This window comes from Nannospalax galili, unplaced genomic scaffold, assembly GCF_000622305.1.
Source record: "Nannospalax galili isolate Female #2095 unplaced genomic scaffold, S.galili_v1.0 scaffold619, whole genome shotgun sequence".
NCBI classification, from domain to species: Eukaryota; Metazoa; Chordata; class Mammalia; order Rodentia; family Spalacidae; genus Nannospalax; species Nannospalax galili.
In genome coordinates, this window is record NW_008344186.1 from 102,458 (window position 1) to 124,685 (window position 22,228).

At 50.2% G+C, this 22,228-nt stretch overlaps 1 protein-coding gene across 1 annotated transcript in view; it reads right to left on the bottom strand.

The window, feature by feature from the left end:
* Nucleotides 1–866: 866 nt before the first annotated feature.
* Ube2g2 (ubiquitin conjugating enzyme E2 G2) overlaps nt 867–22,228 on the bottom strand; it is a 33,886-nt gene continuing 12,524 nt past the window's right edge. Inside the window, exons 2-6 of the mRNA XM_008840421.3 lie at nt 18,789–18,824; nt 18,660–18,705; nt 6,979–7,097; nt 3,202–3,342; nt 867–2,368 (exon numbers count right to left, since the gene is read on the bottom strand). Of these exons, the coding sequence (XP_008838643.2) occupies nt 2,256–2,368; nt 3,202–3,342; nt 6,979–7,097; nt 18,660–18,705; nt 18,789–18,824 (455 nt within the window). The 3' untranslated portion in view covers nt 867–2,255. The remainder of the gene's footprint in view (nt 2,369–3,201; nt 3,343–6,978; nt 7,098–18,659; nt 18,706–18,788; nt 18,825–22,228) is intronic.

A 22,228-nucleotide genomic window follows, 5' to 3' on the forward strand; every position in this document is an offset into this window, starting at 1 on the left:
GGTAGCACCACTGTCTGGGAAGCTGAGCCAAAATAACTGAAGCCACTGGGGAAGGGGCTGTGTGTGGCGGGCACGACGTGGAGTGACTGGAGACATCTTCGGTGGTGGGAGTGTCTGACCCCAGGAAGGCGTAAGCCTCCATCTGCAGGCTCTTGTACCACAGCAGTGCTCTCAGGAACCACAGCAATGCGGAAACCAAGGTCGACCCTCACCAGGACCATGTGCTGTAGAGAACCTGGGCACATTAGTTTGGCTTCAAGGCAAGCTCAAAAGCAACCGCACCCTGATAACACACCTTCAAAAATAAGCTACCTGGGGGCCGGAGAGACGGCTCAGTGTAGGTTGTTCTTGCGGAAGACTTGGGTTCGAATCCCAGCACACATATGGCAGCTAACAACTGTCTGTAACTCCAGTTCCAGGGGATCTGACAGCCTCTTCTGTCCTCTATGGGTATTGCATGACACGGGTGCACTTACCTACACGCAGGCAATACACGCATGCACATAAAATAAAAAAATAATTGAAAAAAGTTACCTGAACCCAAAGTGCAGTGTCATCTGACACCAGCTGGGGACCATCACAGACCCCTCGCTCACACGACTATTCCACACCATTAAGAGGTTAGCAACCACACAGATTCTCCCACATCTAAGTTCACAGGCTTTCCAGCTAAGAACCTTGAGTCCCAGAGAGACCACAGAAAGGATGAAGGGGCTTAGACAGGAGAAAACAAGCTCGCAGAGAGCCGCAGCCCAGTCTGACTGTGCTGCCTGCTGCAGGGTCCACAGCCAGCCACCCAGAAGGCAATCGGGGCTCAGGTTCCCAAAGATTATAGAAACACCACCAACAAAACCAAACCAAACCAACACAGGAGAGGGTATGCAACTTTACTAACAGCAAACTTCACCGCAGCGAGGCACCATAGGATTCTCTTTCTCACTTAATAAATACAAATGAATAAAAATACTTTGTTTTGTAGGACTGCCTCTCCCTCCCTTCCCTACCTGCCAGGGAAGCCCAGGGGTGACAGTATCCTGTGGCCAGCTCTGTGTGGCCAACTACCCACACAGACCACTTTTCACTCTAAAGGGGGTCGCCTCAGGGGTGCCCACAAATACTTCGGTACAACCCGTCTCCTGCCACACTTCATCAGGAAAATGACGCCCTGGGGTAAAGGAGTGCACGTGGTTTCCCCTGACACCCAACTGGAACCCCAGAGCCGAAACTATCAACACCACGAACCGTGCAGGGCACTGGCCACCGACACAAGGGGAAGAAATGGGGGCCGTTTAGTGAGACCTGCTGCACACCCTCCAGAGGAATAGAAACTCCCATTTAAATGCAAACTGTTTGGGAGAGGCCAAGCTCTGGGCTGCTCAGTAAGATCTGTTATTGCTTGTGGGGTCTGCTCCAGGCATTCCTGCTCCACGTGGTCTGCTATTAAAGATCTTCCACCTGCGGCCTGCCCTGCATCCACTTCCCAGCCTGAGTCCAGTTGAGGATATATACCTCAATTCTGAGCACCTAGTAGCAGATTCCCTTCCAGCCTCAATAGTGAAGGATCTTGAGCCAAAAGCTAAACCTGGTGTGACTAATGGGCACACAGACCGTGGTCTCCCAGCCTTCGAGAAGAGCCTACAGGCCTCAGGTGAGACCAGCATTAAAACTACAACGGTCCCCACCTGCTCTAGTGGCACCAGCAATGCAGACAGGGCACAGATCCCTAAATGCCAGCAGGAAAAGCAGCGGTCTTGGTGACTCAGGTCCCTATTTCTCCCGAGCCCATTTGAAAGCATCTCCTGAAGAATTCTAAGCTGAGGAAAGCCTCAGTTTGCAAAGTACAAAGTGAGAAGAGCAGTTCAGAGCCTCAAGGGGCACATGGGAACTGGGAGGTGTGGACACTGGGCCCACACTGCTTCTGGCAAGGCCTCATGTCTTCAGGAGCATTGGTAGCCCTCCATCCTGAACAGCTGGCTGTAGCCGGTCCTCAGCACTGCAGGAAGGAGCAGAGCCGAGGACCCCACCGTGGCTAGGAGAGGTAGTGAGGACAGCCTGGAGCCCTCCCTGAGGCGCAGCAGGAGTCCCTAAAGCACACAGCTGTTGTTATTCCAGTCATGATCTCAGGGGAGCAGCCTGCCCGGGGTGGAAAGGAAGGAACGATAGCACTGTGGCTCTGCAGGCTGCCTGTGTTGGTGTCAGCATGCTAAGTGCTCAGGACAGCACTGGACTCTCAGAGTACATGATGGGGCGTGGCCTCAGAGCCCCAGAGACTTCTGTACAATCTGCTTGGCAATCTTGTAGAACTGCTCCCGGTCGTCCCGCCACATTTTCGAAGCGTCCACATTCGCTCCACTTTCGTCGTTGGGTTCTGAAAGGAAAAGGAGGTCTATGTATAAAGGGTGAGCAGCTTGGCAAGAGCCTCCATTCCACCTGTGAGCCCCACGGGTCTCTCAAGGGGAAGAGAGCGGGCATCCAACACAAACCAGGGCCTTCCACCTAAGGAAGGGAGGCTGGAGCCTGGGCCAAGGACAGCACCCCTCAAGCCAGCAGCTCCCTCCCCACCAGTAACCAGAGCAGCTTATCTTCCACACCCCAAACTCTTCTGCCTGAATCCTACTCCCGCTGTACCAGACTGAGGTGAGTCTGAGGGCCGGCATCTTCTAGCCCTTTCAGATCCATTCATTCTCTCGGCAGGGAGAGTTCAAGGTTCCTGTTCCAATCCCACAGCCACCAGGTGCCACACAGATGGTCTTTTTAAGACACGACTACCCACCTGGCTCACTTCCAAGACTCACTTCCTTCCCCTGCCTTGGCTCCTGCCTCTGCTCAGCTGATCCGCAACTCCAAATGCCTTTCCTTCCGGTCAACTCCTAAACTCCTAACTCATCCCCAAAGTGACCAAGAGCACAGTGTTGTGTACACCAGGCTTACCATGCTGGCTACTACGTGCTGGTGGATTTGGAAGGTTCCCCCTAAAGGTATGGGGACCTCACAGTTGGGGTACCTATTACAATGAGCATTATGCCCCCAGTACTGTGTGACACACAATGGGACCCCAATGAATCAAAATGCCAAGGTGCATTGTGGTCGGCAACCTGAGGCTGTACTGGAGTACCCTGAAGTGTGTTATCATGGAAAGTGTGCTCATGTTCCGTTATGTGCAGACCAGCGACCTAAGTGAAAGTTGTACTAGGGGCTCACCTGCCAACATGCTCACCACCGACAGCAAGATCTTCTCTACACTCTGCACAGGGCTCCACCGCTCAGCACTGCTCTCGTAGCCCATGGGATCATCGCCTGGTGCGTGAAGGATGGAGATGCAGACTCTCCCGTCGGGGTAGACTGCAAAGGTCAGGGGCAGGCAGGTGAGCCCTGGACAGTATCACTGTGCTAGGGGCGCTCCACAGACACAGCAGGACACTTCCCACTGCCACAGATCCCAGAGGAGGGGATGGACCAGGCCCTATACTCACTGGCTGACAGAGGCTCTGGGCCAGGCCTGTCTATTTCTAACCAGTTGCAACTGGATTCTACCTTCTTGTGGATTTAAGCATTATCTCCAAAAGGAGTGAGATGTGAGTAAATATTCCACCAAAGTGTCCAGTGTGATCAAGACCATTCACAGTGCTCGGCAGAGCAAAGCTCTTAGGTATTCCTCACTTAACCAAAGCAAAGATACTGACGGGCTATACCACACACACGCACAGACACATGGACACACATGGACACATGGACACACACACACACACACACACACACACACAGAAAGGATCTATATCCACCTGGATAGGGCAGACACAAGGCAACCGAACTACTTAAATGCACAGAGACCACAGTCACTTATTCTAGAAGGCTTCCCCATGAGGCAGCATCACCTAGACTCCTGAGACCAGGCCACACATGCTCAGGAGCACCTTGGATGGATGGATATGCATCCAGACCCACATACTCCACCTGGAGAGGATCAGCTGTAAAGTCATACAACCATTAAGATTATAGTGACAGTGACAGTCGCATTTATGAGCTAGAAGCTCAGGAAGACCTACACACTGAGTCATTTACCTCCTAAGGTCTCTCCTGAGTCCTGACCCTTGGCTGAGTCAGTGTTCCCTGCCCAATGGCCACCAGAACTGCACCACCAATTCTCCTTCAAGACAACTGGAGAAGCTCAGGACAGGCCTGGGACATCTGTCTACAGTCCACATACATGCCATCTGGACACTAGTGCTCTCTCAACTGTTCTCCCTGCCAGGAAGCATCCACATCTCCAGCCCTCAAAAAAATTAGTTTCTGGCTTTGTTCTTCCAAGTGCTAGGATTTGGGTATACACCACATCACGTTAAAAACTTTTTACAAAATAGTGGGGCTTGGTGGCACACACCTTTAATCCCAGCACTTGGGAGGCAGAGGCAGGCGGATCTCTATGAGTTCAAGGCCAGCCTGGTCTACATAGTGAGCTTCAGGACAGCTGGGGCTACAGGGAGACCCTGTCTCAAAAAGACCAAAAAAAATTTTGTTACAAAACAAAAACATGGGGTTGGAGGGAAGGCTCAGTGATTCAGGGCACTGCCATGGTGGCTCACAATAGTCTGGACCTCCAGTTCCAGAGAACCCAATGCCCTTGTCTGGCCTCCACAGGCACCAGGCACCCATGCAGTACACATACTATAAGCAGGCAAAGCAACCATACATGTCGGGACTAAGTTTGCTTTGCTTAGCGGGGGACCTACTGGCTTCTGTGCAGAGGACTTGATGGGCAAAAGAAGGTCTTAGACCCTGGGACCTGTGTCTTTCCAACAAGCCAATTTATTTTAAAATTCAGATGGTTTTTATACATCCCAAGGAACTAGCAGTCATGTGGGATATGACAGTCCCATACAAAGATTTAGGGTACAAAGAAACAGGACATTTAGTCTGTTAGTTGGCACCAGAAGGATTCTTAAACTTTTACTCAAGGTTATCAATGCCCATCCAGTAATTTATTGGCCACAGTGTTTTCTTTCTTAGAGCTAAGAGCACGGTGAACTTTTAGCTTTTAGCTCAGGAGTAAACCTTTAACCTGGCCTAATCTCTTAGCCAGGGATAGCTGAGTTATTTGTTCAGGACAAGGAGATGAGCTAAGGGTTGTTCACCAAGACGCTTTCCCACAGAGCAGGCAGTCTGCATTTTTATGACGAGTCCAGTTCCTCCTGCCAGCCCAACAGTGTTCTGCAGGCCAGGGATTATCAGAGCCACTGTTTTCAGTGCCCCTCCCTTTAGCAGAGAATGCAGCCTGGACCTATAAGTTTTAGGCTCACCTCACCCTAGGGCCTGGCATCCTGGTTTCCTACAAAAACACATATAAATAAATCTTTAAAAAAATATATATAAAAGCATCCATTTATACAATAAATCCTATATACTTATCTGAACAATAAATATCAGAGTAGGGTTATAGCTCAGAGGTAGATAGTAAGCATGCACAAAACCCTGGTTCAATCCCCAGTAAAAAACAAAAAAGCCAGGCCAGACTAGTCTTAGTACATATTCCTAGTGACTCACTCTGCTGGCTGTGTCTGTCAGCCCCAAACGCACTGCGACAGTCTCACTGCTGACTTAGTTACCTACAATCCTCTTCCCAGTTCTACTTATAGTTGATCTACTTGGCATTAGTGACCTTTCCAACAGACTCTTTTCTCCATTTTCAAACTCTACCATGAAAACTCCAAACCTGTCCTACTCAGAGAGCAGTGGGATGGACCCACGGGCACTCAGCACCTCACGACAGACAGCTGCAGCTCTGCATGGCACAGACACTAGAATGCAGGAAGGAACACCATCCCTGGGGGAGACGGCTCACCGGGAATTCTGGTGCCAGTTCTGCTATCCAGCAGCAGAGGCCCAAGAGAGATGGCTTCCCAGCCCTCCTGGCAGCGCCCGATGCCAGCACGGCAAAGGGTGAGCCGAGGGGAGTTGTAAAACCAAGATACAAGTCAGAGGTTCTGAAAACCCCAGAAATTCTTTTATGAATAATATAGGGTTTAACTGTTTGTTGTGCTATAAAGTTCAGGATAAGAAATTGGTGCCAAATAAAAAATACTCACTTCTACAGAACAGAATACCCTACTTGAATTTCTGTCCATTGGTATCAAGATCAGAATTATTAGTGGCAATAGAAATTATTTTTAAGAAGAAACATTATTCAAAATGCAGTCATTCAAAGTACAACACATTTTCCCATTTCTGTTTGGTAAGATGGGAATGGTGGGACATGCCTGAGATCCAGTACTTGGGAGATGGACGGTCAGACGTTCAAGGCCAGACTGAGCTAATGAACCCTGTCTCCAGCCCCCATCTTCTCAAGACCCCAAGGTCTCTCATGTACAACCCTTACCTGTGAAAGGAAGAAGTAAAAGGAAACAATCCCAGTTAGGGCAAAGGGAACTACCTACAGCATCTTTAGGTCACCTCGCAGACAGACGTTTACACACAACTGTTTTTCAAAGACGACACTCACAGCCTTACTGATTACAAACCTGCTTCCCAGTCAGCACACACAGCACAAATACTACCCACATCACTAAAACCTGTGCTCATCACCATCCCACCTCTACAAATTCTTTCATATAAACTTCAGCATCTGCAAACCACTCTAACTGCACCATTTACTTAACTCTGCAGTTGAAAGCACAGACTGACTCCAAATTTTCCACCATTAAAATAGCAGGGGCCAGTGTAGCCCACAGAGCACTCAAGGCCGAACATTCTACAGAACCCATAAACACAGGATGGATGGCCAAGTGGCCAGTGTGAGCTTTATACTTTTTCCCTCTGCATTAAGCTAACCTTTAAAATGTAAATCCTGCTGCTCATACCATGAGAGCCATCAGACGTTTGTGACACTGATACATGCACCCATGTGCCTGCAGGACTCCCTGCCTCTTATCATGGATGCAGAAGTGTTATGTTGCTATAACGACCACGTTCCGAGGCACTTACTGTTAGGATGGAACATCTCACAGGTGAATCTCATCTTCGGAGGACTCAGTGGGTAGTCAAGTGGGAAGCTCAGGATGGCAGGAAAAACACCAAACTCAAAGCAGGTGTCCTCAGGGCCCCTGCAAGGCAGCAAACTTGTAGTTTGTGATGCTGACCACAATTCCCAAGTGGGAGAGGGACACTTTCACTGTCTACAAACACAAGACAGATCCAGATAGGCTGCTACTTTTCTGAGAATGGTGAACAGAGAGTGCACTCTGTTCTCCTGTCCGTGTCGGTCAGACCCGAGTGTTCTCCTGTCCGTGTCGGTCAGACCCGAGTGTTCTCCTGTCCGTGTCGGTCAGACCTGAGGGTTCTCCTGTCCCTGTCGGTCAGACCCGAGGGTTCTCCTGTCCGTGTCGGTCAGACCCGAGTGTTCTCCTGTCCGTGTCGGTCAGACCCGAGGGTTCTCCTGTCCGTGTCGGTCAGACCCGAGGGTTCTCCTGTCCGTGTCGGTCAGACCCGAGGGTTCTCCTGTCCGTGTCGGTCAGACCCGAGGGTTCTCCTGTCCGTGTCGGTCAGACCCGAGGGTTCTCCTGTCCGTGTCGGTCAGACCCGAGGGTTCTCCTGTCCGTGTCGGTCAGACCCGAGGGTTCTCCTGTCCGTGTCGGTCAGACCCGAGGGTTCTCCTGTCCGTGTCGGTCAGACCCGAGGGTTCTCCTGTCCGTGTCGGTCAGACCCGAGGGTTCTCCTGTCCGTGTCGGTCAGACCCGAGGGTTCTCCTGTCCGTGTCGGTCAGACCCGAGGGTTCTCCTGTCCGTGTCGGTCAGACCCGAGGGTTCTCCTGTCCGTGTCGGTCAGACCCGAGGGTTCTCCTGTCCGTGTCGGTCAGACCCGAGGGTTCTCCTGTCCGTGTCGGTCAGACCCGAGGGTTCTCCTGTCCGTGTCGGTCAGACCCGAGGGTTCTCCTGTCCGTGTCGGTCAGACCCGAGGGTTCTCCTGTCCGTGTCGGTCAGACCCGAGGGTTCTCCTGTCCGTGTCGGTCAGACCCGAGGGTTCTCCTGTCCGTGTCGGTCAGACCCGAGGGTTCTCCTGTCCGTGTCGGTCAGACCCGAGGGTTCTCCTGTCCGTGTCGGTCAGACCCGAGGGTTCTCCTGTCCGTGTCGGTCAGACCCGAGGGTTCTCCTGTCCGTGTCGGTCAGACCCGAGGGTTCTCCTGTCCGTGTCGGTCAGACCCGAGGGTTCTCCTGTCCGTGTCGGTCAGACCCGAGGGTTCTCCTGTCCGTGTCGGTCAGACCCGAGGGTTCTCCTGTCCGTGTCGGTCAGACCCGAGGGTTCTCCTGTCCGTGTCGGTCAGACCCGAGGGTTCTCCTGTCCGTGTCGGTCAGACCCGAGGGTTCTCCTGTCCGTGTCGGTCAGACCCGAGTGTTCTCCTGTCTGTGTCGGTCAGACCCGAGTGTTCTCCTGTCTGTGTCGGTTAGACCCGAGTGTTCTCCTGTCCCTGTCGGTCAGACCCGAGTGTTCTCCTGTCTGTGTCGGTCAGATCCGAGTGTTCTCCTGTCTGTGTCGGTTAGACCTGAGTGTTCTCCTGTCCGTGTTGGTCAGACCCGAGAGTTATCCTGTCTGTGTCGGTCAGACCTGAGTGTTCTCCTGTCTGTGTCGGTCAGACCCGTGTGTTCTCCTGTCCCTGTGGGTTAGACCCGAGTGTTCTCCTGTCTGTGTCGGTCAGACCTGAGTGTTCTCCTGTCTGTGTCGGTCAGACCCGAGTGTTCTCCTGTCCGTGTCGGTTAGACCTGAGTGTTCTCCTGTCCGTGTTGGTCAGACCCGAGTGTTCTCCTGTCTGTGTCGGTCAGACCTGAGTGTTCTCCTGTCTGTGTCGGTCAGACCCGAGTGTTCTCCTGTCCGTGTCGGTCAGACCCGAGTGTTCTCCTGTCCCTGTCGGTCAGACCCGAGTGTTCTCCTGTCCGTGTCGGTCAGACCCGAGTGTTCTCCTGTCCGTGTCGGTCAGACCCGAGTGTTCTCCTGTCCCTGTGTGTTCTCCTGTCCCTGTCGGTTAGACCCGAGTGTTCTCCTGTCTGTGTCGGTCAGACCGAGTGTTCTCCTGTCCCTGAGTGTTCTCCTGTCCCTGTCGGTCAGACCCGAGTGTTCTCCTGTCCCTGTGGGTTAGACCCGAGTGTTCTCCTGTCCGTGTCGGTCAGACCCGAGTGTTCTCCTGTCCGTGTCGGTCAGACCCGAGTGTTCTCCTGTCTGTGTCGGTCAGCTCTGAGTGTTCGCCTGTCCCTGAGTGTTCTGTCTGTGTCAGTCAGACCCGAGTGTTCTCCTGTCCGTGTCGATTAGACCCGAGGTAAAAAAGCACAAGACCGAGGTGCACCAGCAGCCAGGCAGCAGGGCCTTTGTACATTAATGACGTCTGGGAAAACCTCAGCACACTGCAGGTCTTGGGAGCTGACCTCACCAGGTCCAGTGTCTGACCATCAAGGTGTGGGTCACAGCAGGTGGTAAGCAAGTCTCTGTAGATCCACAAATGGAGGGCTAAGGAGTAGATTTCAAAGGCCTAAGATATGACCTTTACAGCCCAAGCAAACAGGGCACATATGTGTGCTCCAATTCTTGCTCACAGCAGGCCCACCTGTCAGCAACTCCCACCTGCACCCAGCCCTGACTGACACCAACCTCACAACTTAGTTCACCAGCCATCTCCTCAGCCATCACAGAAGTCTTATTCAAGCCTCACAGCCCAGATGCTGACTGAGGCCTGAAGCTGCAGAGGGGAGATGCTGCCAGCAGAGACCAGCCCCTCCCCAAATCCCACAAGGCGGCCCACACCAGCAGGTCAAAAGACCACTGGACACTCTCCACTCCATAAACTTAACAAGGCAGACTTCTGGCTGACAGCTTCCAATACCAGCACAGGGCAGACCCCCTTGAGGGGGCCACTCCACTGGTAAAGGAGGAAAAGGAGGAAGCCAGGCTCACACTCCTGAGCACTGTGAACCAGACCTGCAAGCGGCTCCAAAGCAGGCTCGAGGCACAGACCTGTTATCTCAGGGGTGGGAGGCCGGCCTGGGCAGATAGCAAGACCATTTAAAATGTATGGGGCTGGAGAGATGGCTCAGCAGTTAAGAACACTGGTGGTTTTTGCAGAAGACCCGGGTTTGAATCCCAGCACCCACATGGTAGCTAACAACTGTCCATAACTCCAGTCCCAGGGGATCCGACAGCCTCGTCTGATCTCTTCGGGCATTGCACAACATGGGTGCACTTACCTACATGCAGGCAATACACATAAAATAAAAATAATGAATAAAGGCTGGGCATGGTGGCACACGCCTTTAATCCCAGCAGTCAGGAGGCAGAGGCAGGTGTATCTTTGTGAGTTCGAGGCCAGCCTGGTCTACATAGTGAGTTCCAGGACAGCTGGGGCTACAGGGGGACCCTTTTTAAAAAAAAAAAAAAAAAAAAAAAAAAAAATTTTATAGTTAAAAAAAATAAATAAATGAAAAATAAAACAATGAACAGCTCTGCCTCTCTCTGACAGCAGGTCTAAGACAGAAAGCATGCCCCCACGGGGACAAGGGAATGGACTCCACAGACAGGATCCTTGCTAGACCTTGTGACTCCAAAGAGCATCCAAGATACTGCTTGGAAAAAAATCAGATATTAATTTAAAAACTTGCACTCTGGAAGAGGTTGGTGGATCTCTGTGACTGAAGCCAGCCTCCTCTGCATAGCAAGTTCTAGGCCTGCCAGGATTACATAGTGAGACCCAGTAATGAAAACAAAGAGTAAGGTGTGGTGGCACACGCCTTCAATCCCAGCACTGGGGAAGAAGAGGCAAGCAGACCTCTGTGAAATTGAGGCCAGCCTGGTTCCAAGACAGCTGGGGCTATGGGAGACCCGTCTATTTAAAAAAATAAAAGCCACTACACTTAGGAAAAAAGACTTAAAGTATAAATTAACTTAGCTGGGTGTGGTGGACACCCTGTAATCCTAGCCCTGGGGAGGCTGAGGTAGGATTGCCTCATCTCTAGAGCAACCTGGTCGACACAAGGAGCTCCTGGCTCAAAACAGTAAACGGGAAATAGCTCCAGACATAAAGCAGTTGCTGTTCAAGCATGAGGACCCAAGTTCAATCCCCAGAACACATGTAAAGGGCAAGTGGCAGCTTGTAATCCAAGCACTAAGGCAGCAGGAACAAAGGGGTCCCCGAGGCTCACAGGCCACATCAATGAGTCCCAGGCCAGTAGGAGACCCTGCCTCAATAAACAAGGTGGACAGCTAACCTGAGGACCACCACCTGAGGTTGGCCTCCAGTCTCCACGCACACACACATACATACATACATAAAAGCAAATAAATCAAACATTGCCACAAAACCCAGCAGTGCAAAGCTGTTTAAACTCTTGATAAAATTATTCTGGTTCAGTGGTATAAACATAGATCTGGAAGCTATCAGAAGTAATCTTTACCCCACAATTCAGAGAGCAGGAGAAAGGGAAGCTTTCATTTTTATCCGGCAGTCACACCCGGGGCGTCCTAAGAACAATACAGTGTTTTGTTAAGTCAATTTTTTTTTCTAAGTGACAAATCTTGACTCTGGAAAGTGATCCTGTGCTGCTTGAGAAAACAACAGTAAAGGCTCCTCTGCCTGGAAGGGTGGCATGTCTGCTCGACGGCCGCCTGGGGTCTTGGCACCAGACCAGAGCAGCACAACAGCAGCCATCGCAGGGCGTGGCGGCACTTGGCTGAGTTAGTCTCTCATACTGCAGGGGCTCCGGCAGACCCCAATCTCTCCCTCCTCACACAGGCCATCTGTGTCCAGCACAGGGTGACCTTCATATGTCTGCACTCCCACATCCTGAGGAAAGGGGGTCAAGGGCTGCTGTTAGCACAGCTGGGAGATCCTCAATTTAGTTCTTCAAACTGAAATCAGAGTGTTGGGCAGACAGACGCCATTCCAGAAGCACCCCTGCTAGGGTCAGGAATGCTTGCCAGGGTCTCACTGCTGCTGGCACCTCCGAGTCTAGAGTGAGGAGGAGCATCTGGGTGGGGTCCTGGAATGAGCCCCATGGCATCTGCTCAACGCTCCATACCAGCCTTTGTTTTTCATAATGGGGCTTTCTTTAAAATCGCAGCCTCAGAAGCATGAGCAAACATTTCCTCAAGTGCGCCCACATCCTAAATAGCAAAGCTGTTTGCAAATGCCCAGCTTACTACTGGTTTGAACTGGGGTTTCTCTCTTTACCAGCATGCCCGGCACTTGGACAGGTATGCGAGCAGCAGCTGGTGTGCAGGGACATGCCTGCCGAAGGTGGGAAATACCACTGTAACTGCCTGCCCCAAGTCAGGGGGACTGGACAGTGAGGCTTTTGGACAAGTTCACTCCGTGCTTCTGGGCCACCCTCACCTCATGATCTGCCAAAGAACAAGAAAGGAAACAGGCTTAGCCAAAGAACACACAGATCTGACACCTACAAACAGCTTCCCACTCACTGAAAACATCAACCTCACTTACTTCCCAGCACAGAACGAGCTAGAGGGACGCACAGTTGTCAACTTTAAACTAACTCTAAAGCTACAGCAGTCAAGACAGCGTGGCCAGCATACAGATGGAGCAGTGAAGAGCCTGGAGTCCGAGAGCAAGTCCTTGCCTCTTGGACTTCTAACAGAGGTGCTAAGACTCCTTAATGCAGAAAGAGCAAACGCACAGCCTCGGGCAAAGAATGACTACCCTCCTACACCTCACTCCACATGCAAAACCAACTAGGTCTGGATCAAAGATGGAGGTGAAACAACGGTGGTTAGATGGTTAACGCTGATTGCTGGCTGGACAGGATCTGTAATCACCTAGGAGATAAACCTCTGGGCACAACAGTGAGGGATTATTAGACTAGATTAACTGAGGTGGGAAGACCCACCTGACTGCCAAGACAATTAGGAAGAAGCGAGCTGAGCACCAGCATGCGTCTCTCTGCTTCCTGACTGCAGATGTTATGTGACCAGCTGCCTCAGGTTCCAGCCATGACCTCCCACCCTGAGGTACCTTCCAACAATGAGCCAAAATAAACCCTTTCTGCTTTAAGTTCCTTCTGTCAGGTATTTTATCACAACAACGTTCGGAAAAGTAACTAAAACAGCTACCAAGCTTCTGAAGGAAAACATGAAAGGAACTTCTGTGACCGTGTGCTGTACATGACACCACAGCATGTTGTGACCTTGGACTGTACATGACACCACAGCATGCTCTCTGTGACCCTGGGTCCTATAGGACACCACAGCATGCTCTCTGTGACCCTGGGTCCTACATGACACCACAGCGTGCTCTCTGTGACCCTGGGTCCTACATGACACCACAGCGTGCTCTCTGTGACCCTGGGTCCTATAGGACACCACAGCGTGCTCTCTGTGACCCTGGGTCCTACATGACACCACAGCGTGCTCTGAAAACTTTAGAGGGCTGGACTTATATACAGGTGGGCATTACACTGATACACATAAAATAAAAATAATAAAAATGTTTTAAGTACTGTTTTGTTTAGTTTTTTTAAAGTACTGGTTTTGCAGATACAGTTAAAAAAAAAAATCAGAACAAAAAAACCCAAGAGTTTAGGGTTGTGGAGGATTGCTAGAAATGCGTGGCAGGTGGGATTTCCTGGAAGGAGGCCCCAAGAGACCAACATGTGAAGCTACGAAGCAAAGTGCAGGTTTCAGCGCAGGTGCCAGGATGTCAGAGATGCCAGGATGTCGGATGCCAGGACGTCAGAGATGCCAGAACTGTGTGACACCTGCAGAGGGAAAGCTGCAGGCAGCAGAACTGCAGGGCTTGGATATCGAGGCCACTGGTTAATGAGCTCTCAGCTGAAGACTGTCAGGAGGTGGGGAGCGGGGAGCCTGGAGGAAATGTGTCACGGGGAGCTGAAGTGTGTCCTGTCCCTGCCCAGTCCTCCTGCTCTCTTTCTGGCCACTATGGACGCTTCCACCTCCCACAGCCTGGTATTCCACCTTGTCTCAGGCCCCAAAACATGAACCAAGTGACCACAGACTGAGACGTCTGGAGCTGTGAGCCAAAATACATCTCTCTCCCTCTCAGGCTATTTTCCTTGGGTTTTGTCAGTGATGGAAAACCGACTGACTACAACCAATGACATGTCGGCATCTGTACCCAGGGGCCCTGGTATAAAAGCCCTCAGTGCTCACTGCTTGAACCACTGCACAGCTAGAAGAACGGGAGGCCAGGCAGGCAGGTGCCGTAGCACCAGGCTTCCATGAGGCCAGCAGTGTTCGGAAATACCTCGGACAGAGGTAGCCCTGGATAATCAGCAGAGAATACAGAGAGGCCCTCCCATCACAAGAAGCGTAAGCCCAGCCAGCTCTGCCAAAACAGCAGGGTGAGACAACCCACAGAGGGACAGTTAATTCCCTGAGAGATGTTTTAAGAACATTTGTAAACGGCCTCTTGTTTGTGAAGGGCCTGGAACATGACCAAAACCCACAAAGTCACCAGATCTTGAAGCAGGGGAATTCCACACTAATGCAAAAGCCTTATTCAAACACAAACGTGCTCTCCCTCAAATCAGTTCTAATTACTTTTTAAGACAGGTTTTCAAAATATTGGTTTAACTGTTTATCTAAAATTAGTAATAGTTACCCAAAAGATTTTTAACAATGAATTTTAAAAATCCACACGAGAGAGCTCAACTGTTCCTTTAACGAGCTTCTGACTTCATTTAACTGTGGATACACAGGAGCCAACACCTTCCAAATATCACAGAATCATCAGGTGCCCTGACCTCTGCATTCGGGCAGGCCTCCCAACAACCCCTGCTCCTACGGCAGGCGGGCATGCTGCTCAGATGGCATGTGAGCAAGTGCAGGTGTGCCTGTGTTGACACAGGACACAGCAGATGAAACAAATGGGTCACACATCAGTTCACACACATGATCACCTGCTTCTTTAAAAGCAAACTGTCCCAGGGGGGATGGCTCAAGGCCCTGGTTTTGATCCCCAGTATTGTAAAAATCCTAAAGCAAAGTAAACAGAGCTCCACCTGACACAAAGCCCACAGCAAAGACTGCTGACTACAGGGCACAGGCAGGCCACAGGCTTGCCATCATCAGTCCTCTCTCTTATCAGCATCTTCCCTTAACCAATGTCTGAAGATAGTGCACGGAAGACACAGAGGTAACTCCTAGGGTTCAATAACCTGTATTATAGAACGCTGTCCATTGCTCTGCTTATTATCACTGGTGCTCTTGTGAGCGCGCACTGTGCCTAACTGATAAATTTAACCCTTATTGGGGTGCATGTGTGTACATGCAGGAGCAGCTACCACACTCACAAGGCTCAGTACAGAGCTACGGACAAAAGATATGACACACCGATTCCGGAAAACTTAGAAAAAAACAGTGCCGTAGCTTAAGCAACTAGGGTCTGTCAAATGAATAGGAAACGCTGGATGTGCCACATGTTCTCTGATTTTATGGATGGCTTCTGAAAAACTACTGATCAATAGTCTCATCTTCACATCAGTATTCATGTCATGCCCAACCTTCTCAGGTTATAGTGAGCAGTCATTTTCCTAGGTCAACCTAGTGTAGACCATTAGGAACACATGTGCCAGGCCTGGTGGCGAAGGCCTGTAATGTTAGCAGCTCCCCAAGCTGAGGAACGTGGATAAAAAGTTCAAAACCTGCCCGGGCTCAAGACTGAGGTCAAGACTAGCCTGGTGAACTTATCAAAACCCTGTTTCAAAATAAAAGAGAGCAAGCCTTGGGTACAGGAGAGTGCTCACCTAGCACGTGCAAGGCCCTGGTTCAATGCTGAGGTCAGGGGACACTAAGGCATAGCAGGCAGGGACATACATAAGACCGCCCTGCTCAGAGCTCACACCTTATCCACAGCTGCCAAGCCTTTCTTCTCTGCCCTCCAGGACATTCTCAACTGATAGAATTCAACCTGAAACACTGCAATTAAGGTCTTTCATTGCATAAATGAGAAACTGAGACTGATTATGGACCACCGCTCCCTCAGTTTACCCTAGCCTCATTTTCCTACCCATCTAAGGCAGAAAGAAGAAAACTGAAGGGCCCGAGTCGGGAACAATCTATAGTTAGGGACCCGTTTCCTTCCAAGCAACATCACTGTAAGTTCAGACCACAAAATCTAGCCCGGGACTAGGAGCCACTGCTCATTTCACCTTCACTTAGAGTCAAAAGCAATGGAAGCTACCGAGCCAGAGAAGAAAAACAGGGAATGGGAGGTGGGGTTGGAGCAGGGAGGACAGAGTCTGACACAGCTCTGGCAGGTCCATGTAGCTCTGAGGACCCCTTTCCTACTGTCAAAAAATCAAGGTCTAGTTGGGTGTGGTAGCGCACGCCTGTAGTCCCAGCACTCAGGAGGCAGAGGCAGAGGCAGGCAGATGTCTGTGAGTTTAAGGCAAGCCTGGTCTACATAGCAAGTTCCAGGACAGTTGGGGCTACAGGGAGACCCTGTCTCAAAAAGACAAAAAAAAAAAAAAAAAAAACTCAAGGTTTAAGAGACTCCTGAGAACTAAAGTCATACAAACTACTTGGGGTTAATCTACCAAGACCATTGGACATTATGCAATATACATATTAATAACAAAGATATTGATAGAGAAAAGAAACATATCTAAGCATTTAATGTCACTTTTGTGTCTAAATATTGTTTTATGACTGATTTTTATATAGGACACAGTACTCATCCTACAGTGGTTTTATAACTGCATACTAAAATTTGTGTTGGAAGGGAGTCAAAGCTATCTTGGGAGATGAGCACCACAGCTGTCTAGTCGAACATCTGCATGCAGCTGCCGTGCTCGCTAAGGCACCTGCGATAAACTCTGTTAAGGAATATCCCAACCCTGCCCTAAACCTGCCTCCTTCCATGGGTCTCAGGGCACAGAGGCACCTGTGCTGACACCTGTGCTGACACTCACTAGGCTGTAACTTAAACCTCCCAATGCTGTGACAGTTGAAGAATAACACATGGGGGTGCAGGTGGGGAGACAGGGATGGAGCGACAACTTATAAAAACTGTTAAGGAACTAAACTGGGGCCTCCAGTTCTTTGGGAACAAACTCCACTCAGGTCCCAGAGTGAACAAACTATTTCTCCACACCTCTGTGCATGGCTGGTCCCTGCCTACTCAGTAACAATACAGATACAGTTGCTTCTCTTTGTTTTTGTTTTTTTGTTTCTGCCAAAGGCTCATGGCTCCATGTCCCTCTCCTGGGGCAGGGCATCAGCAGCTAGACAGATAGGCCAAGTTAGGCCACAGCAATCCGCTTCCACATCCTCTGTCTTGAGCTGGCCTTAAAAAAAAATCCTCAGGCTGGAGAGATGGCTCAGCAGTTAAGAACACTGGTTGTTCTTGCAGAAGACCTGGGTTTGAATCCCATCACGCACATGGCAGCTAACAACTGTCTGTAACTCCAGTCCCAAGGGATCCAACAGCCTCTTCTGACCTCCTCGGGCATTGCACAACACAGGTGCACTTACCTACATGCAGGCTATACACACATACACATAAAATTAAAAAAACAAAAAATCCTCGACCTACCCTTATCCACAGGGCTCCCACACAGGCTACTAGAGTCACACTATGCAGTGAACAGGGGAAAGGAGGTGGTGGCTATAGGATGGGGTACAGAACTTCTGGACAACCCCCCGTGGGGTGGAGGAACAGGAACTTCCATGTGCTAGAAAGCACCACAGGGACAAAGTTCCTGTGCTCAAGACCCTTCCAGACTTGTCCTGGGAAACTCTTCCCAGGCTGCTTGTTTGTGTGCTTCAAATATCCTTTGTAAGAACTGCAAGTGTGAGTAAAGCGTCTCCCTGGGTTCTGGGAGACGCTCTGAGGAGGGGCTCACAGCCGCCAGAGTTCTAGAGGCCCAGGCTAAAGACAGTGCCTGAAGTGGAGGCTATCTTAAGGAGAGAGCCCTCAGCCTGCAGGACTGGCTGTGCTCCAAGTAGACAGTGTCAGGACCACACTGATCAGAGCATCGGGTTGCTGAAGAGCTGACTGTTGCCTCTGGAGGGAAAAACACCCCCAGCTGTGGGAACTCAGCTTCCTACGAACTCAGGGAAAACAAGGGCCTTTGCTTCTCCCTGACAGAATCACACGTTTAAAAAAAAACAGCATCTTGAGGGCTGGAGAGGTGGCTCAGTGGTCAAGAGCACTGTCTGCCCTTGTAGGGGACCCGGGTTCGGGTCCCAGCACCGACACAGTGGCTAACACGTGTGATCCCAGTCCCACGGGATCCATGGCACTGCACAACATGGGACACTTATATACACGCAGGCAATGCACATAAAAAAGTTTAAGTACCATCTTAGCCGGACGTGGTGGCACACGCCTTAGTCCCAGCACTCGGGAGGCAGAGACAGGCAGATCTCTGTGAGTTCAAGGCCAGCGTGGTCTACATAGAGTGCCAGGCCAGCTGGGACTACAGGGAGACCCTGTCTCAAAAAGACAGACAAAAAAAAAAAATTACCATTTTGAAACTAGACATATCCAATATTCACAACGAAATCTTTCATTGGTTCTAGGGAAACACCATCATGTTCTTTGGTCAACGTGCAGCTGGTTTCTGCCCGGGGAAGAGCTGAAAGCTATGGGCCCACCTGGCCTGGCCAGCACTTCAGAACAGATTCCAGTAAAGCCCCAAACAGTGACTTACATGATCAATGCCTCCCATTCAAAAAAATTCTCTTCATTCATGGGGCCTGCAGGGAAAGAAAACAATACGTCATAACTGGGAGGCAGCTTTGGCAACTCGAAGAAAATCATGGAATCACCAAGCTCTTACCTGCCACAATTCCTTCCGGAGGGTTCAGTGTTAACTCTACAAAATTAAAAGAGTAAAATGTTACCAAAGTGAACGCCTGTGAAATCATCACTGACAAAACACTTCTACTATCAATTACAGCCCACACCTCCTCCAGGACAGAGCTCTGTGCCCAAAGGAATCCCCAACCCAGGTCTGAAACTGATAGATTTCGCAGGCAGTTCTTTACCAATGGGACAGAAGTTCAGAGCTTTCATTTTACCAATGAAAGGATGGGGGTGGCTGACTACCCAAAATGTTCCTACCAGGTCTTTTAACGGAAGCTCACAATCTAAAATGGGATATTTTTCTGACTGAATGGATTTCCTATCACAAACCTTCCTGAATGTGACAGGGTAGAAGGGAAGTCAAGCTGGATTTCAGAAGCCTGAGAACCAACCCCATCAGTGTCTAGGGCAGCGCCAATCTATGGCATGGCTCTGCAACATGAAAGCCACATCCATGCGGTGAGATAAGACCACTGGAGTCCAGCTCAGCCTCCACGAAGCTGCCACAGGGTGGGGGCCACAGTCTGGGCTGGGGTATGTCCCCTAACCCAGTGTTGAGTGCATCACAGCAGCACTGAGGTGGCGGAACCTTTAAGGAGTGGGCTGTGAGGCCGCTGTGGGACATCGTGGAGTTCCCAACAAGGTGGTGATGAAAGCAAACTTCTCAGGCCTTCTGCTCCAGCATGGTCACTCAGGCACCACCTGCACTCAAGTCACTGCAGCCACCACAATGTGGGCCACCCACCACCCTCACCACAGGCTGCCCCCCAGAACTGTGAGCAAAATAAACAGTTCTTTTGGGGGCAGGGGGTACCGTTTACTTGTTTTTTTTTAAAGACAGGGTCTCACTATATAACCTAACCAGCCTGAAACTCACTATGTACCAGGCTAGCCTCAAACCTGCAGCTCCCCTCTGGCTTCTGCCTCCAAGTGTGCACCACCATGGCCAGCTAAACTTTTTAGCTTAATAAAAGTTACCTGCCCCCGGTACTGCTGCAGTAATGACCAAGAGATGTTCCACAGCCTGTGGAACAAAGACTTAACCTGTGGACACACTGGGCAAAGCGGTAAATGGAAGGAGGTGGCAGCAGTCACAGCAGGACAGGATGAAACACCAGTAAGAAAATCAGGACAGAATACACACTTGGCAGAGGGCCAGGAAGAGATCACGACAAGAGAGATCAGTATTCAAACTACAGCATGGTGGTCTCCACAGAAACAGAAACTAACAAAGCTCTATCAAGTAAGTGTAAGGTAAAAGGACTAGAAACAGAACTGAAACTTGCAGTCAGGAGCTACAGGTGTACAGCATAGACCATGTAAAGGAATCTAAAGCTAATCAGAAACAGTGAGCCGGCTGAAGCTGCAGACTCTGAACTGCCTCCTGCGCATGTGTAGTTAAAAAGGGCAGGTCCACACAGTGGCACCGCCACTCTGCTCTTGTTTTCACGGAACAAGTCTTGATTTTTATTTGAAAAGCTTCAAGGTGGGCATCGCCCCTGTCACTACTATCCAAACCGCTGCCCCAAGGTATGGCCAATAAGCCTGCGGAAGGGAGGGAAAGGAGAGTGGGGGGCTGGGGGAGAGTCCAACACAGAAAGCACGATGGGTCCCGAGTGGACAGCAAGCACAGAAGCTGGCACAGGCCCTGCTGACACATTCTTCAGTTAGAACTTTATAAAAGGACTTCAGGTCTCACAGCACCATCCTCTCCAAGTCCGCCTGGGGCACACTACAAGCAGATTTTGGTGCTTTGGGGAACTTGTTGGTATGAACAGTCCTACTATCAGGGGTGAGGACAGCAACTTTTACTAGAGGTTGCATTGTAGGAAAGCCTAGAAAGATAAGTTAAAAGTTGGATCATCCTGAGGACCTCTAGGCACCACTCCACCACCCCAAAAGAGAAAAGGGGACGAGCCTTTCGTGATTGTTTTGTTTTTTGAGACAGGGTGTCACTATGTAGCCCATCCTAGGCTGGCCTGGATCTCAGAGATCTGCCTGCCTCTGCCTCCCTAGTGCTGGGCTCAAAGGCACATGTCACCACATCCAGTTGGGCTCAAGGGCACATGCCACCACATTCAGTTGGGATAAGCTTTTGAAAGACACAATAGAGAACATTATTAACAAAAGACTTTTATTTTGACTTTTTGAGACAGGGTCTCTCTGTAGCCCCAGCTGGTCTAGAACTCACTATGTAGACCAGGCTGGCCTTGAACTCACAGAGATCTACCTGCCTCTGCTTCCTGAGAGCTGGGATTAAATGCATGCACCACCACGCCCAGCAACAAAAGACTTTTTAAACCCGATTAAATGGGGATTCTGTTATGTTCATAGATTAAGAGCTGAACATTGGGCTGGGCATGGTGGCACACACCTTTAATCCCTGCACTCAGGAAATAAGAGTTAGGCAAATCTCTGTGAGTTGAAGGCCAGCCTGGTCTATATTGCTAGGTCCTGGCCAGCCAGAGCTACATAGTGAAACCCTATGTCCCAAAACAAAACAAAGCAAAAACCCCTGAATATTACAAAAGTATCAATCTCCTAATACTGAATCTGTAGATTTAACATGACTTAGGTCAAGATCTCAACAGGTTTTCTTCTTAGAATTTGACACAATGAGCAAGACTGGAACACACAATTTTCCCATCCATCACATACAAAGGCCCAAACAGGGCTGGAGAGATGACTCAGCAATTAAGAGTGCATGTTGCTCTTCTAGAGGACCAGGGTCCAGTTCCCAGGACCCTCTGGCGGCTCACAACCACCTGTAACTCCAGTTCCTGGGGATCCAAAGCCCTCTTCTGGCCTGTGTAGGCACTGCAAGCATGCAATCAATGCACCCACATACAAACAAATACATATAAAATAAATTTTTGAAAAGAAAAATCAAAATGGGCTGGGGAGATGGCTCAGCCTTGTTAAGAGCACTGGCTGCTCTTGCAGAGGACCCAGGTTTGGTTCCTAGTACCCACATGGTGGCTAACAATAGTCTGTAACTCCAGTTCCAGGGCATCCAATGCTCTCTTCCAGCCTCCACTGGCACTGCACAGCTCAGGTGCAATTACATACATGCAGGCAAAATACACACAAAAAAATAAACAGTTCTAAAGATCAAAACTGCTGCGTAACTCTTAAAGACAGGCACACAGCTCAAAAAGTCTGATATTATGTGGTTGTCGCATGAACCTTAGAGTGCACTCACGCAAACCTAGGGCAGGTCGGTCACTCAGCTGACACACACATCGAAGCACAAGAAACATGAAGCTGCTGTCGGGAAAACCCAGGACCCTGCTGATAGTAGAGAGGTGAACTCTAAAATAACGACCACAAAGCAGAATAAACAACAAACCAGCCACACGGCTGTCTGTCTGTCACTATGCTCACGGCTGTCTGTCTGTCACTATGCTCACAGCT